This window comes from Ovis aries, chromosome X, assembly GCF_016772045.2.
Source record: "Ovis aries strain OAR_USU_Benz2616 breed Rambouillet chromosome X, ARS-UI_Ramb_v3.0, whole genome shotgun sequence".
NCBI classification, from domain to species: domain Eukaryota; kingdom Metazoa; phylum Chordata; class Mammalia; order Artiodactyla; family Bovidae; genus Ovis; species Ovis aries.
The window spans coordinates 123,672,922-123,688,704 of NC_056080.1; the positions used below are offsets into that span (position 1 = coordinate 123,672,922).

The following is a 15,783-nucleotide window of genomic DNA, read 5'->3' on the forward strand; positions in this document are numbered from 1 at the left end:
CCTATCTGAGGGTGGAGTTTCAAAGAATAGCAAGAAGAAATAAGAAAGCCTTTCTAAGTGATCAATGCAAAGAAATAGAGGAAAACAATAGAATGGGAAAGACTAGAGATCTCTTAAAGAAAATTAGAGATAACCAAAGGAACATTTCATGCAAAAATGGGCACAATAAAGGACAGAAACAGTATGGATCTAACAAAAGCAGAAGATATTAAGAAGAGGTGGCAATAATACACAGAAGAACTGTACAGAAAAGATCTTAATGACCCCACCTAGAGCCAGACATCTTGGAGCGTAAAGTCAAGTGGGCCTTAGGAAGCATCACTATGAACAAAGAAAGCTAGTGGAAGTGATGGAATTCCACCTGAGCTATTTCAAATCCTAAAAGATGATGCTGTTAAAGTGCTGCACTCAATATGCCAGCAAATTTGGAAAACTCAGCAGTGGCCACAGGACTGGAAAAGGTCAGTTTTCATTCCAATCCCAAAGCAAGACAATGCCAAAGAACGCTCAAACTGCCACACAATTGCACTCATCTCACACACTAGCAAAGTAATGCTCAAAATTCACCAAGCCAGTCTTCAACAGTATGTAAACCATGAACTTCCAGATGTTCAAGCTGGATTTAGAAAATGCAGAGGAACCAGAGATCAAATTGCCAACATCTGTTGGATCATAGAAAAGGCAAGAGAATTCCAGAAAAACATTTATTTCTGCTTTATTGACTATGCCAAAACCTTTGACTATGTGGATCACAACAAACTATGGAAAATTCTTCAAGAGATGGGAAGGGAATACCAGACCACCTCACCTGCCTCCTGAGAAATCTGTATGCAGGTCAAGAAGCAACAGTTAGAACTAGATATGGAACAACGGAGCCGTTCCAAATTGGGAAAGGAGTATGTCAAGGCTCTATATTGTCACCCTGCTTATTTAACTTATATGCAGAATACATCATGCGAAATGCCGGGCTGGATGAAGCACAAGCTAGAATCAAGATTTCCAGGAGAAATATCAATAATCTCAGATATGCAGATGAAACCATCCCCATGGCAAAAAGCAAAGAGCTTCTTGATGAAGGTGAAAGAGGAGAATGAAAAAGCTGGCTTAAAACTCAACATTCAAAAAACTAAGATCATGGCATTTGGTCCCATCACTTCATGGCAAATAGACAGGGAAACAATGGAAACAATGACAGAAGTTTATTTTCTTGGGCCCCAAACTCACCGCAGATGGTGACCACAGCCATGAAATTAAAAGACACTTGCTCCTTGGAAGAAAAGCTATGACCAACCTAGACAGCATATTAAAAAGCAGAGACGTTACTTTGCTGACAAAGGTCCATATAGTCAAAGCTATGGTTTTTCCAGTAGTCATTTCTGGATGTGAGAGTTGGACTATAAAGAAGGCTGAGCACTGAAGAATTGATGCTTTTGAACTGTGGTGTTGGAGGAGACTCTTGAGAGTCCCTTGGACAGCAAGGAGATCAAACCAATCAATCCTAATGGAAATCAATCCTAGTGTAAATCAATCCTGAATATTCATTGCAAAGATTGATGCTGGAGCTGAAGCTCCAATACTTTGGCTACCTGATGTGAAGAGCCGACTCATTGGAAAAGACCCTGATGCTGGGAAGGATTGAAGGCAAGAGGAAAAGGGGACAACAGAGGACGAGATGGTTGAATGGCATCACTGACTCGATGGAAATGAGTTTGAGCCAACTCCAGGAGATAGTGAAGGACTGGAAAGCCTGGTGTGCTGCAATCCATGGGGTCACAGAGTCAGACACGACTGAGTGACTGAACTGAACTGTGGTTCATAATTCATATTGTGATTCATAATAAGAAATGAATCTTTGGTTTTTGTCCCTGTTTTTTTTTTTTTTTTCAAGGAGCTCTACAAATTCTTGGAATTTTCCAAATGGTGAGAGCTATAAGGATGTTTCTATTATGTCAATGAGGTGACTTTTTGAAAGCAACTGAGGTTGGGGGCTGGTTGCTAGGAGAATCAGTCATGTGATTAAGGGGTTGGAATTTTCAGTCCCACACCCAGACCTCTTGGGAGGGGAGAGGGACTGGGGAATGAAAGGCTATCCAATTACCAATGATTTAATTAATCATGCCTATGTAATCAAGCCTCCATGAACACCCAAAAGAGAGGGTTTGGAGAGCTTCTGGGTTGGTGAACACATGGACAGCAAGGGAGATTGACACCTTCAGAGAAAGCATGGATACCCCATGCCCTTTCTCCATACCTTGCCCTAAACATCTCTTCCATCTGGCTGTTTCTGAGTTATATTCTTTTATTATAAACTGGTGATCTAGTAAGTAAATAATTTCTTGAGCTCTCTGAGCCACTCTAGCAAATTAAACACAAGGAAGGTCTTGGGAACCTCTGATTTATAGTCAAACATTTAGAAGCACCCATGACCACCTGGACTTGTGATTGGCATAGGAAATGGAGGAGTTGGGAGCAGACTTGTGGCACTGAGCCCTTAACCTGTAGGATCTGTTACTATGTCTGGGTAGTAGGTAGTGTGAGAATTGAGTTGAATTGTAGAGCACCCAGCTGGTGTCCAAGAGTTGTTTGTTAGTGTGGAAAACCACCCCGTCCCTGCCAATACACACACACACAGAGACACACACAACAAACACACACACTTTAGGATTGATGACTGGTGTCAGTGAAGTGGGATTTGCTAAAAGAGCCCTGGCTCGCAGAAACTTGTGATTTGGAAAGAAAAAGGATAAAAGGATAGGAGAACAATGTGGAATCAAAGGTCATCTGGTCACCCACAGTACAGAGCAGCCACCATGCTGCAATCATTTCCTAAAGGTAAAAGTTACCAGTGGAATTTAGAGATGGATCCAACTCTTGGAATTTAGTCACTGGATGCATAAGGAAATGTAAACTAGTAAGACAGGCAAAATATTCACTCCCTTGGTTATTGTGATCTATAGTAGATAAACTAAAAGTAAACAAGAATATTGTGTCAGATTTTGATGCTAGACGAAAAGCAGATTTCAGTGACTCAGAGCTGCAACTGCACCACCACCATCACCACCAAGGTTAAAAATTGTGCAAGGACAACAGAAAGTACCTTCTAAGACCTCTGGCTATCAAGACAGGTAGTCAGCGTGGAAAGAGGGAAAAACCAAGGAACTACTGATACTAGGAAGTGTAGTGTGAAGGAGTTGTCTCATTTTATGAATCAGTATCATCAGCTTCCTGAAAAATCTTTACCAAAATGGATTATGAGAGTGACTAATTTAGAAACTGTGTCTTTGTCTTTGGTTTTAGTGGAAGAGCATGCTTGTGTTGACACAGGACCTACAGGTCACTATGAAACAATCACCAATGTCTATATGTGATTCAGACAGAAAGCAGGTTCTTTCCAAGGGAACAGCCAGTCTGGTGGACTGGGTAAAGTGCACTGTAAGGTCCATTTACCCTGAAAAAAAGGGCTGTCCATCTCCCCCTGTGAATGTCAAGTAGAGTACTCCAGATTAAGCAGCTGATGCTTGTATGCAAGCCATGGAGGACTGGCTTTGTGATGACAGGAATATCCATTAGCTGATTATGCCCATTATCCAGGGCTCTTTCACATGGATACCCCTTATAATCTTACTGTTGCAAAACTTACAAAAACAGTTCTGGAAGCCTTATGGAATTTTCTGCCTCAGTTTCCCTGCAGGGGTATTACAGATGCTAATAAAAACATTAGGTTTGGACTCCTCGGTGGCTCAGTGGTAAAAAATCCACCTGCCAATGCAGGAGACATGGGTTTGACCCCTGGTCTGGGAAGATCCCATATACTACAGAGCAACTGGGCTCATGTGCCACAACTACTGAGCCTGCGCTCTCGAGCCCAGGAGCACAAGTCCTGAGTCTCTGTGCTGCAACTACTGAAGCCCTTGTGCCCCGCAGCCTGTGCTCTGCAACGAGAGACCACCTAAATGAGAAGCTCTCACACTGCAACTAGAGAGTAGCCCCTGCTCACCCCAACTAGAGAAAAGCCCGCACAGCCACGAAGACCCAGCACAATCAATAAAGAAAGAAAAAAAATTTTAAATCATTAGGTTAATTAACAAGGGATTAGAGAGGGGCTGAGGGGAGAGTCAAGGGACTCTTTCCAACAAGGTGAACATTTTGAAATGGTTATTGAGAAATGAGATGTATAAAGTAAATATTCATAGGAGTGAAACAAAGAGGAGACAGGAAGGTGGAAATCTTTAGATGGTCATTAAGAAATGAGGCTGACATTGATGGGGTCAAAGCGTCCTCCTGCTGGTTCCCCAGCATTAGAAGACCCCAAACAAGTCTGCTGTTTACTCCAATGGGAAGAAATTTAACCCCTGACCTATAGCCAGTTGGTCAGAAGTATAGGTAACAACAACCTGGGCTTGTGACTTATCTCTGAGGGGTTAGGGGCAGTCTTGTAAGACTGAACCCTTAACCAGTGGAATCTGATGCTATCTCCAGATAGTGTCATAATTGAGTTGAACTGTAGGACACCATGCTGGTATCCAGGTTTTACTTATTGGCGGCATGGACAAAGAAAACACACACATACACACACACACACCCTCAGAAGTTGAAATTGGTTTCAGGAATCCAGTTGTATGTAATTCTATGTTTAGTGTTTTGAGGAACCTGCAACACACTTTTAAAAATGTTTTTCTAAACTTTCGGGAAAACAAACCAAAAAAAAAAAAAAAAAAACCAACCCAGGAGAGGGAAGCGGCAAGAGATTTTAAAACCAGAACAGCAGGCACTATGTAAAAGTTTAAGCGTCCCTGAGGGTAAAACCCCCATCATTGGAGCCAGTGCTTTAGATATTATCGGAAATGCAGGACATGCAGGTGCAAACTAAAGAATGTACTTATCATCTGGGTCTACAAGGGGAGTCATTAGCCACTTCAGTCACTGACCTTCAACCCACCCTAAATGGAGTTCATGACAGAGATCAAGATGAGGCATTCAGTGCTCCAGGAAACTGGCAGATCAAGCCTTCAGGTAGATTATTTTCATGAGCAACTTTTTATGAACCTGGCTTCTTGCATCTTTTTGTTTTTAGAAAAGCACTAAAACCATTAACTATCTGTTCCTTGTGACTAGCAGCAACTTTCTACCAAGATGTGTGCGTAGCTGCACATACCTCCTTCCCTGAAATCACCTATCTGCTAACCTCCTCCCTTACCTATTTAAAATAATTTCTCAGAGCTGTCTGAGAGGCTGTCTCCTGGGCTATAGTCCTCAGTAAGATACTGAATAAACTTGACTCATACTCTTATGTTATGCAGGGACTGTATTTTTTTTTTCAGTTGACACAAGGTCCTTAAAAAGTGAGGGACCTGAAGCTGCAATCTCTGCATTAATCAGGACCCTTAAAAGCGAATACTCCCAAAACCTACACATAAACTGTTTGTCTCTGTCATGACCGTATGTAAGAAACAAAATAAACAAGAGCACTACTCTTACTGCTGCTGTGACTGGTGCTACTGGAAGTACTCACTTGAGAATTTGCAGCCCAAAGCTTGCTCTGGCTCAGGTCTAAAACAAATTCATACTATTCATGTCACTAGAGAAACCATAAGTGAATAAAAAGTGCCCCCACATTGTTAGTGCCCCTGGCACCCAGCAGAAATAAATTGCCATCTTTTTCAGAGGAAAGCATCCCCAATCTAGACCCCTCAGGGGTCCCAAAGATTTAACTTAATCAAGTGGGAGCTCCACATTTTAAAAGTATCAAACACACAAGGAAACAAATCAACATGAGGGAGAGTTAGCAGAAACAACAGATTTTGGTTCTGTAGGACCGAAGATACTAGAATGATCAGGTAAGGACCTAAAGAAACTTAATATGGATTGTTTAGATAAACAAAATATGTAATCAAAATGGGATAAGAAAAAGGGACTCACCTATGACCTGGAAAATCTGGGTAGAAAAATAAAATAGAATTTCTAAAAGTCAAAATTATTGTTGTTGAAATTTGAAGCTGTTTGAGTGGGTTAAAACAGCAAGTTAAATATATCTGAAGACAGAGCAAACCTCAGATTTGGAGATATTTTCCAGAATGTTGCCCTAAGAGTTAAGAAGATGGAAAATATGGTGAGACTGAGATATGGAAGATAAGAGTAGGTAGGAAGGTCAAACAGGTACATAATTTTAAAATGGCCCCAGAAGAAAGTCCTGAGGCTTAACAATAAATGGTGATCAAATAAACTGGCAAACATGTATGTAGATAAATTAAAACAATATTAATTATTTAAAATAGTGACTAATTTGTGGGGCTAAATAAAAGATCTGAAACTCTAAGTGAGGATGGCATGTGGGCTGAAAAATGAAAATGTTAGTTGCTGAGTTGTGTCCAACTCTGTGACCCCATGGACTGTCACTCCCCAGAGGAGCCGCTAGGCTCCTTTGTTCGTGGAATTCTCCAGGCAAGAATACTGGAGTGAGTAGCCATTCCCTTATCCAGGGGATCGTCCCAATCCAGGAATCAAACCTGGGTCTCCTGCATTGCAGGAAGATTCTTTACCTTCTGAGCCACCAGGGAAGCCCCAAATTGAGGGTTGCTCAGGCTTAAATATAGTATACGGTACTTTATTTTTTTCATATATATTTTTGTTGTTTTTGTTTTGTTCTGGCTGAGCCCCTCAGCTTGTGGGATCTTAGTTTCCTCATGAGGGACAGAACCCAGGCTTCCAGCAGTGGAGGCTCTGAGTTCTAACCACTGGGTCACCAGGGTAGATTTGCTGGTGAAGAGGCGGCTAGGTCTGTGACTATCTGGGACGATACTTTCTACATAGAGGGACCTGCAAGAGGGAGGCTCTGAAGCATGAAAGTTCTTGATGTGTTTGAGAAGAAGAAAGAAGGCCAGTGTGACCAGAGCTAGCTAGCACATGTGAGGTAACAGACTGGATAATACAGAGCCAAGATACAAAGTGAATTTTATTCTACCTCTGGTTGACAGGCTTTGGAGGATTTTTCACAGAGAAGTGATATGCCTTATTAAATTTTTTAAGTATTACTCTGCCCACAGTAAGAAGAGTTGCGAGTGTATGTCTACTGGGTGGTGGGGGTGTGCTGCCAAGAGTGGGTGTACAGAGGCTGGTTACGAGGCTACTGCATTGTATCTTGGACTAGAAGAGTGACAATGGACAAAGGTAAAATGTGACTTCTGGTCAAAAGGGACTCCCAGGTTTCTGGTTTGGGAAGCTAGGGGAATTGTGGTACCAGTGCATGAGATGAGGAAAGCGGAAAGGGAAGTAGGGTTTGGAGAGGGAGCAATGAGAGTTCCATCTTGGGCTTATTAAATCTGAGATGCCTCTCAGATAAACAAGTGGAACTATCAAGCAAGCAGTTGAATATAGGAGTCTAGAGATAAGGAACAGCATCTCAGATCACCACACCAACCCTGTGCCAGCCTGTGATTGGAGCCCATCCAAGGCAGACAGGCAGGAAATGTTCCAGAATGAGAGTTAGCAGTAACTTTTAGAAAAAGCCTCACCCGTAATGTTTACTGAATCTTTCATTAACTCATTTTGGAAAGCTTGCCAACCACACTATGGGCAGGGCACACTGTTGGCAAGACCAGGAAATCAGTGTGGTTTGACTTCCTCGCCACAAGGTTCCCTGTTGTTCACCACTGGGGACACTCCTCTCCCCATAGACACTCTCTCTTCACCCTGAATTCCACCAGTCGACAACTGAATGTTTTGTCTGTGCAGAAGGCTGGCAGATGGGTCTGGGCAATTGTGCCATAGAGAGTTAGAATCTCTGTGTCTCTAGAGGACAAGATTCAGTTCTTTTTCGAGGGCTAAAAGGAAAGAGGAAAAGGCAGGTTCCTGCTTCCTTGCATTTATTTCTGCAGTTATCTGGAATACCTTTTACTCCTCTCTCATCAATCTCTATGCCAACCATCCTCCAAGAGTCAGACTTCATGTCGTCTTCTCTGGCAGCCTTCCCCAGTTCTCCTGATTAGAATTCTTCTCTTTGTCTCCCATACTCCACTTGCTCTGAGTGCCTCTATAGTGCTAACAACAGTCTGCCTTGTAGTCCAATTATTTGTGAAGTTCTGACTTCCGTATTATGCTGTCAACTCAGAACACAGGGGCCTTTTATTGTATGTTTCTATATCTCTCACATAGTTCCTTTGCCACAGTAAGTAATTTATGAATGAATATTAGTGGAATTTAACTTTCAATGAAAATATTTTGCATGTTGAAAGTGAGTCTCATAGACAAGCAAGGCCTTAATTCCTGAGATAACATTTCTTTCTGAACAGTTAGATAGTGAAATGTAGAATCTACCAGCAGCAGACATGTATGAGAACTAATAATAATTACCAGCATCTGTAATATGTGGATGGAAAATCTAATCAAGCTTATATCGAATCACAGAGTGAAATTCCCATTTGCAGCTGATGGACTCAGGCTGCCCACACACAGTGATCTGTTGTCTCCATTTCCCCAGTTGTAGTTCGACATTGAAGCCACTGGATGGTCCATATAGTCTATTGTTCATGCTAATGCACAACCAAGCTAGCCTCTCTTCCCCCAACTCATGCTGGTTTGGTTGTTTTTTTTTTTAAGGAAGAACAGGGAATAAATGGTTTAATGTTAATAGGAGTTGATTGATTTTATTGATTTTGTGCTGGCAGTTGATTAATTACACAGACAGGTGTCAAGCTTTTGTGTTCCCTTCTCTGACTTAAATACCCAAGTGTGTTTCAAACAAAAGCTGATGTCAGCAAGACCCTTGATCTCTGAGGATTCTGTAAGTGGTATCATAATGATTATTATTTTTACCACTTTCATTGCCCCTTCACGACAGAAGTTTTATCACAAAAAAACTGGCTTGCAAAATTAGATATTTGCAACGTAACCTAAAGTGTATTTGTATTATGTTAACCAAACAGATTTTTTTTTTTTTTTTGGTTATGCTGGGTCTTCATTGCTGCTCAGGCTTTTCTTGAGCTGCAGCGAGCAGGGGCTAGCCTCTAGTTTCAGAGCTCAGGCTTCTCATTGCGGTGGCTTCTGTTGTTGCGGAGCACAGGCTCTAGAGCACAGGCTTAGTAATTGTGGTGCATGGGTTTAGTTGCTCTGAGGCATGTGGGATCTTCCCAAACCAGGGATCAAACCCATGTCCCTTGCGTTGCAGGCAATTTACCACTGAGCCACCAGGGAAGCCCCTGAATGAAATTTTACAAAGCAGATATGAATGTGAGTTTGATTTGGAAATTATTCCTTACACTCCATTCCCCTCCTTTTTTCCTTCTTCCTCTTTGTTCTTTTCCTCCTCCTGTCCTTCTCTACTGCGTACTCAGTTACCAGTTATGGTAATGAAAAGGAGTTTTCTTATCCATAGATTAAAAATGTGATCCATGAAGATGTTTTTTTTTTTTTCTTCAATCCACTAAAACATTCTAATATATATCGGGCATTGTATACAAACCTTTGAAATCAGGGCTTAGGGGCATGTCCTCTCAGGCAATTGATTTGTTTTGTCCTGAATTGAATCAGGATACCTGAGTGCTAGTCTCAGCTCTGCTATGATCCATCTGGGTGTCCTTCAGCCACTTTGACATTCTATGTTTTTGGGTTCCTCATATTTAACATGGAGGGCTTTCTATTTTCCCAACTCTGTAACCAAGCAGGGAAGGGTTGTTGTGTCTCAGTATTCAAGGCGTTTGGGAAAGCTGGGTATCCACATGCACCATGTGAATTTGTCTACATTCAGGAGCCAGTAAAATGTGGGGTGGGATCACGCACGAAACCTGATGCTGAACAGCTGGATTGCAAAATGAACGTGTTTGAAGCCAGCCACACCATTGTGAGTTTGTCAGAAGCATAGGGGCTTTGCCTTTCTTAGAAGCTCCCCAGAGAAGAGGTTATCCAAAGGCTTTCCCAAAGCCTGGGTGGGGGCAGAGAGGCTTGGAGTTGGAGAAGGGTGGGTCATTTTTACAGCAACCCCAAGAGCAATCCATGAAGGCTTTGTTGTTCTACAATAGGATAGCATGGCATGCCAACACAATGGCTGCTTTTGAGCTTTTGGGCTTTCTCCTGGGGAAATGGTTTTCACAAGTACCTCCAAAATGAATGGTCTGGTACCTTTGGGGGAAGGGTTGCCGTTTGAAGTATTTACTAAATTCTTTTTATGACCAGTAGTTGGTTGAGGTTTTCCATTTCTTTTTTGCTAATTTCTTTATTTGTGTTTTCCTTTAAAAATGATTCATTTCATCTGTCTTCAAAGTAATTGGCATAATGATACAAAGAATAACTTCTTAATTCACAGTCATTGCTCCTTTCTTATTCTTAAATTTTTGTATTTCTGTTACCTGTCAAAACCTTTGAATGCTAGGTCGCATTGTCTGTCACTGTTGAGTTCTTGTTTCTACTTTTCTGCCTTTCTGTACCCTTTCAAAGCCTCCTTCTTATTTTCTGTACTTTCAATTGAGGCAAAAACAACCCTGACTAAATTCTTACTATGTGATTAAGTGCTCTACCAGGAACCATGGGAAGATACAGAGGGAGGGATTAAATTTTGTCTTTACAGTCAGGGGACCTGTGATTTAATGGGAAGGAATAGGTGAGTACTCATGAAAATACAGGCAGGTTTTGAAACAGAGTGCTAAATGCTAGACACCACGAATGGAGGGGTACCCAAGGGAGAGGCTTCCCTCACTCATGACCACAACTAAATGAAGCCAGTCGGGGGCAACCTCAGATACAGAGTGTGGCAGAGATCTTCAAGGTCAAGAGGCAGCAGGGGCATAAATAATTCAGAGACATACAATGTTTCAAAGTTAATCCAAGATGTCAGTGGGAGTCTGCAAAAGGGTTCGAAGCCATGTGTGTAGCCTCTATAATTGTCTCCACTACCGGAACAATATGTGTGTGTGTTCTCTCAGTCATATCTGACTCTGTGACCCTATGGACTGTAGCTTGCCAAGCTCCTCTGTCCATGGGATTTTCCAGGCAAGAATACTTGAGTGGGTTGCCATTTCCTCCTCCAGGGGATCTTTCCGACCCAGGGATCAAACCCATGTCTCTTGCGCCTTCTGCCTTGGCAGGCAGATTCTTTACCACTGAGCCACCTTGGAAACCCACCAGGGAAATATGCAGGCTGCTTATTGAACTAACATGCCAGCTAGTGACTGGGTCACCTGGATGTGGTACTAAATAGCTCTTATGGCACCTGCAAATATTCCTAGCACTCCTGACACAATATTGAAATGCTCTATTTCAGTGTATCTCATCCATCAGATTATGAGCTCCATGAAGTCCGTGGCCTAAGTCTTACTCATTTTTGTCTCCCCAATGCCTGAACCACGTGTAAGTGCTTTTATTACTGAGTGGCTAAAAGCACAGGTTAGGATCACGTCAATTTGTACTTATGTGACTTCATCACGTTCCACCTGACTCATTTACTTATTGTCTCTGGACCTCAGTTTTCTCATCTGTAACATAGTGATGACAGTAACATTGACGGAGAGTAAATGGGATGACAGTTTTGGAAGTACTTAGCAGAGTGCCTGTTCAGAGTAAGCATTCAATTAGTGGTAGCTCTGTTTGTCATTACATGATTGTGGAATGAATGGGTGAGGATGAGTGGGCTAAAGAAGGATGGTGGCCTATTTGATGAGATCAGGACCCAGGGTAGGAAGAGGCTTAATAGGAGCAACCTTGGCAGTGCTCCAAGTCTCCCTCCCTTCTCTTGGCATCCTTTGGGTGATTGGGAGGCTGAGACAATGGGGATAATCTTTAAGCCTCTCTTGCTTTGTGTAAGGCTTGCAATCATCTTGGCTGGGGGAATAGGGATTGAATAGATCCTGGGTGGGGAATGATGTTATTAATATAAACATTTTTCAAATGTAACATATTGCTGTCTGCACCCAGCAAGCTGTTGTTAGTTTGTGAGCACTGTGCCTTTGGAAAACCACTGAAAGCAGCTTGAATGGGTAGCTTAAAACAATTAGAAGCTTTGAACACTTTCAAGCTAAGGATTGGGATAAGAATGTTTTGACTCTATGGTTTCTCCTGGGGTTTCCCTGGTGTGCTGGACTAATTATCAAATGTAATTAGGAAAGCTGAGAAGTGGGGAGACTGCAGGGAGTAGCATACTTTCCCAGGGACCCTCATTTGTTTGTGCAGAAAGGAGTTGGGGGGACTGTCTCTCTACTGTGGAGAAGCAGCAACGCATAGGACACAAGAGGGTGGGAAGGATCCTGGGAACATCAATTTACCAGCAGAGCCTCGTGCCTACAGGGGCCCATTGCTCTTGATTAAATGTTAAGTGGTCAGGACAGGTTTTCCCTCCCTTTTCTTTAGGAAAGGATGGTATTTCGGGCCACTACTAGGTTTTTGGTACACTTTTAGGAAAAGGTCCAATTTTGGGTGGGTCCAGAGAGGTTAAAACCTGGTCTAAAAAAAAAAAAAAAAAAAAAACCTGGTCTCCTTCCTTCAAAACTCATGAAGCTGGAGAGAGGGACTTCCACATCTCAGTCAGCCACGGAGTCAGTCTACCTCAAGCTGCGGAAGATCTTTCTCATCTTCCTTGGCCTACACCCTTGACTCCAGAGTTGAGTTAGCAACACTCCATCTATGAAGCACTGAGGAAAGGTGACATTTACAGGGCTATCTATTTGCTGACTTTTATTCAGAGGGGAACATTCCATTTGACATGGTCTTGAAGTTACTCTTGATAAGATGGGAATAAAATACCACACACGCACCATGAAAAGAAAATGGCTCTCTGTGTATCTTTTACTCGCCAGGGGCTATGGCGCAGGCTATGAGCCTGGTATTTTGAGAAAAAGGAGATCCCTGGGGACTTAAAATGATGTATGAAGTTCATTGTCACAAGACCATCGAATATCAAATCACTGTCTCTGCTTTCTCTGTAGGTAACCTGTCTCCATGATTTCTTTGGTGATGATGATGTGTTTATTGCCTGCGGTCCTGAAAAATTTCGCTATGCTCAGGATGACTTTTCTCTGGATGAAAATGGTAAGGACAACCACTGAATTGTATTGTTTCATTGTTCTCACTCCTTCTATACCTTAGGATTTTCATGGGTTCATATGACCTGGAGAACATCCATGAGTGGTCCCTCTGTCCCATATATTTGGATATAGGAGCCACTAAGTGAAAGTTGATTGCCTATCTCAGATGCATTGACCCTCCAAACTCAATAAAACTCACTGCCTGCCACCATAGTGACCATGTTTCTTGAACCATATATTATTTCACCTGGGCTGACAGGCTCAATCAGACCATGGGAAGGAACATTTGGAGTCAGAAGTTAGTTATTGTATGTGTATATATTTTTTTCTAGTCAACATCCTCCAGCTATTTGGCCTAGGTTGGTAGTTCCATTTTAGAACTGTTTTCCACTGTGTTCCTAGTGTCAAACATTTTCCCTCTTCCTACCTCCTGGCTTACTGCCCCATTCCTCGCACTTTGTGACTCAAGATTCCAGAAGATTGTGAATCTCAGGAAGGAGGTGAACATCTGCCCATCTCCCTTTACTTGAGTCCAAGCTCTGTGAGTAAGTTATTGGTGAATTAGCTCACACAGTCACAGAGTTAGGGGATGATCCTGACGGAAAAACACATTCAAAACGTATTTCCCAATCATGAGGAGAAAAGTATGGGGAAAATATCAAGTTGCACTAATACAGACTTTACAAACAGCTCAAGTGACAAGGACCCTGAAAGAGGTGGCATTTCTGCTGTGTTCCCTTTGAGAAGAGGCAGATGACCATATAATAGGTAAACAAATCCCAGACTGTCCAGTTTCTTGTATCTTGTATATCTCCAGCTCTGGACAGTGATCACTAAAGTTTGTCAATCAAAACAAGAAGTAAAAAAACAAAAAACAAAAATGAGCTTTCTGCTTAATTCAGTTTCCACCAAAGCTTAATATGCCAGAAAAGATCTCCTAATCTTTCAGAGAACCAATATTTTTGGTGTGTCTTTAAGTAGAAGGTGATGAGGTGGTGTCCAATGAAGAGATAACCCAGTGCCTAGCTGTTTGGTTCCACTTTGAGCATGATCACATGAGGTTGGAGAAAGATAGTGGAAAGAGCTCTAGACTGGGACTCAAGAAGCTTGACTGTGCATCCTTATTTGCTGTTTTCTTCCTTTGTGGCTCTAAGCAAGAGATTTAAGCTCTTTGCATTCTCATCAGCAAAATGATTATAATAATCCTCCTAACATACTAGCACCATCAGTGTCCCAAATTACCATGGTAGGGATGCTGAGTGACCTGCATAGAAAGGGTACTCCAAACATGTCAGACTGAGCTTGGGGGAGTAGCAGAAACATTTGGCAGACTCTCCTACACACCCAAGGCCTTTTTCTCTCTGTAAGTCATGAGTGGCATAGTCTCTACTGGTCCATTTATTCATTAAACCAGGAGAACGGATTATGATGAGATAGACTGACAATCATAAAGAACTCTATAAATGCAAGGTGGTGGTGGTGGTGGTAGTATTGCTTACTTATAAAATGACATGGCGTCCTTAATATGCCTATTGCAATAAATGACGTGATGAATAATAAATAGTGGCGCCTACCCCCTCCTTTAAATTATTCATGAATATTTCATCTGTGTGGCTGCAACCTCTGAGCTGTCAATCTCTTCTCCAAGGAAATCAATTTTGTCAACAGGTGCTGTTCTGAGCCATGACTAAGTTGTCCAAAAATGATTGACCATTGACTATTTAATTACCTGCTCGGACTACTTTTCAACTCCTGCCCTTGTTTCCATGATCCAGGAGTTGAAACATCTGGCTTAGCCCAGGTGCCTTTGAAAGTTTCTCCCTTGCCTCTCTCTCCAGAGCCATCATTCCTTCAAACATTGAGGACCACCTTGTAGTCCTGAGACATGAAGTGCTTTGGCATGAGGTGCTTATTCCAGTTTCCAGAAGTTGGTAATATGCTGAGTCTTGATTCTCCCCAGCTCTACTAAGCCATCTGTGTCCTTTTCCACCAGAATGCCGAGTCATGAAGGGAAACCCATCAGCCACAGCTGGCCCTAAGGCATCCCCAACACCTCAGAAGAGTTCAGCTAAGAGCCCTGGCCCCACGCGCCGGAGCAAGTCTCCAGCTGACTCAGGTAACGACCAAGACGGTGAGTGCTCTTCTCCTAACTGTGCACGCTGACTTCATTTATGGAGGGCAGTACCCTCTGCATGCAGAGGAATGAGTTCCTCATGAACACCACTGTGTCTCCGTGAGACCAATCCTATCCATTCAGAGACTAACCAGTTCAATTTGTTTGGCCTCATGGAGATACAGCTACAACCCCGATTCTACTCAGATGGGTACAGACCAGAAATCTGGCCCACTTTCCATGCTTGCTGTAATGCTGTTTGTTATGGTTCTCTTCATTGCCATTATTCTCAACGTCATCCAGCAAATGCATCGTCAGTGATATAATCAAGTCAAACATAAATTTGGAATAGAAAATCAGAATCAAAAACAAGAAGGTTAAAAAAAAAGAGCTACTTACCTCAAAGTGTCAACATGGTAGATGCCCTTGAGCTTTAAATGTAACTTTGAATTTTTTAGAAGTCAAAACAAAAAGGGAAACAAAATAAACTGCATCATTCTCACAGGAGTAAAGGACATATAGGTCAGGTTCCCAAAGGAAATAAAGAGACTTGATATATAGGATTTTATTTAGTGGATAGTTCATGATGTAAAAAATGTGATCTAGGGGTCTAGGGATCACTGCTGACGCATGAACTATTTATCAGTCTGTGAAGAGACTGGA

The 15,783-nt window shown here is 42.2% G+C and overlaps 1 protein-coding gene across 10 annotated transcripts in view; it reads left to right on the plus strand.

Annotated features, from left to right (window-relative positions):
* The window catches only part of DCX (doublecortin), a 124,892-nt gene that overhangs the window by 72,689 nt on the left and 36,420 nt on the right, over positions 1-15,783 (plus strand). For 5 of the 10 annotated variants that reach the window (XM_042241818.2, XM_060408432.1, XM_060408434.1 and 2 more), the window contains exons 4-5: positions 12,909-13,011; positions 15,001-15,138. In XM_042241818.2, the coding sequence (XP_042097752.1) occupies positions 12,909-13,011; positions 15,001-15,138 (241 nt within the window). The remainder of the gene's footprint in view (positions 1-12,908; positions 13,012-15,000; positions 15,139-15,783) is intronic. The other 5 variants (XM_042241815.2, XM_060408435.1, XM_060408431.1 and 2 more) reach the window with 1 other exon arrangement.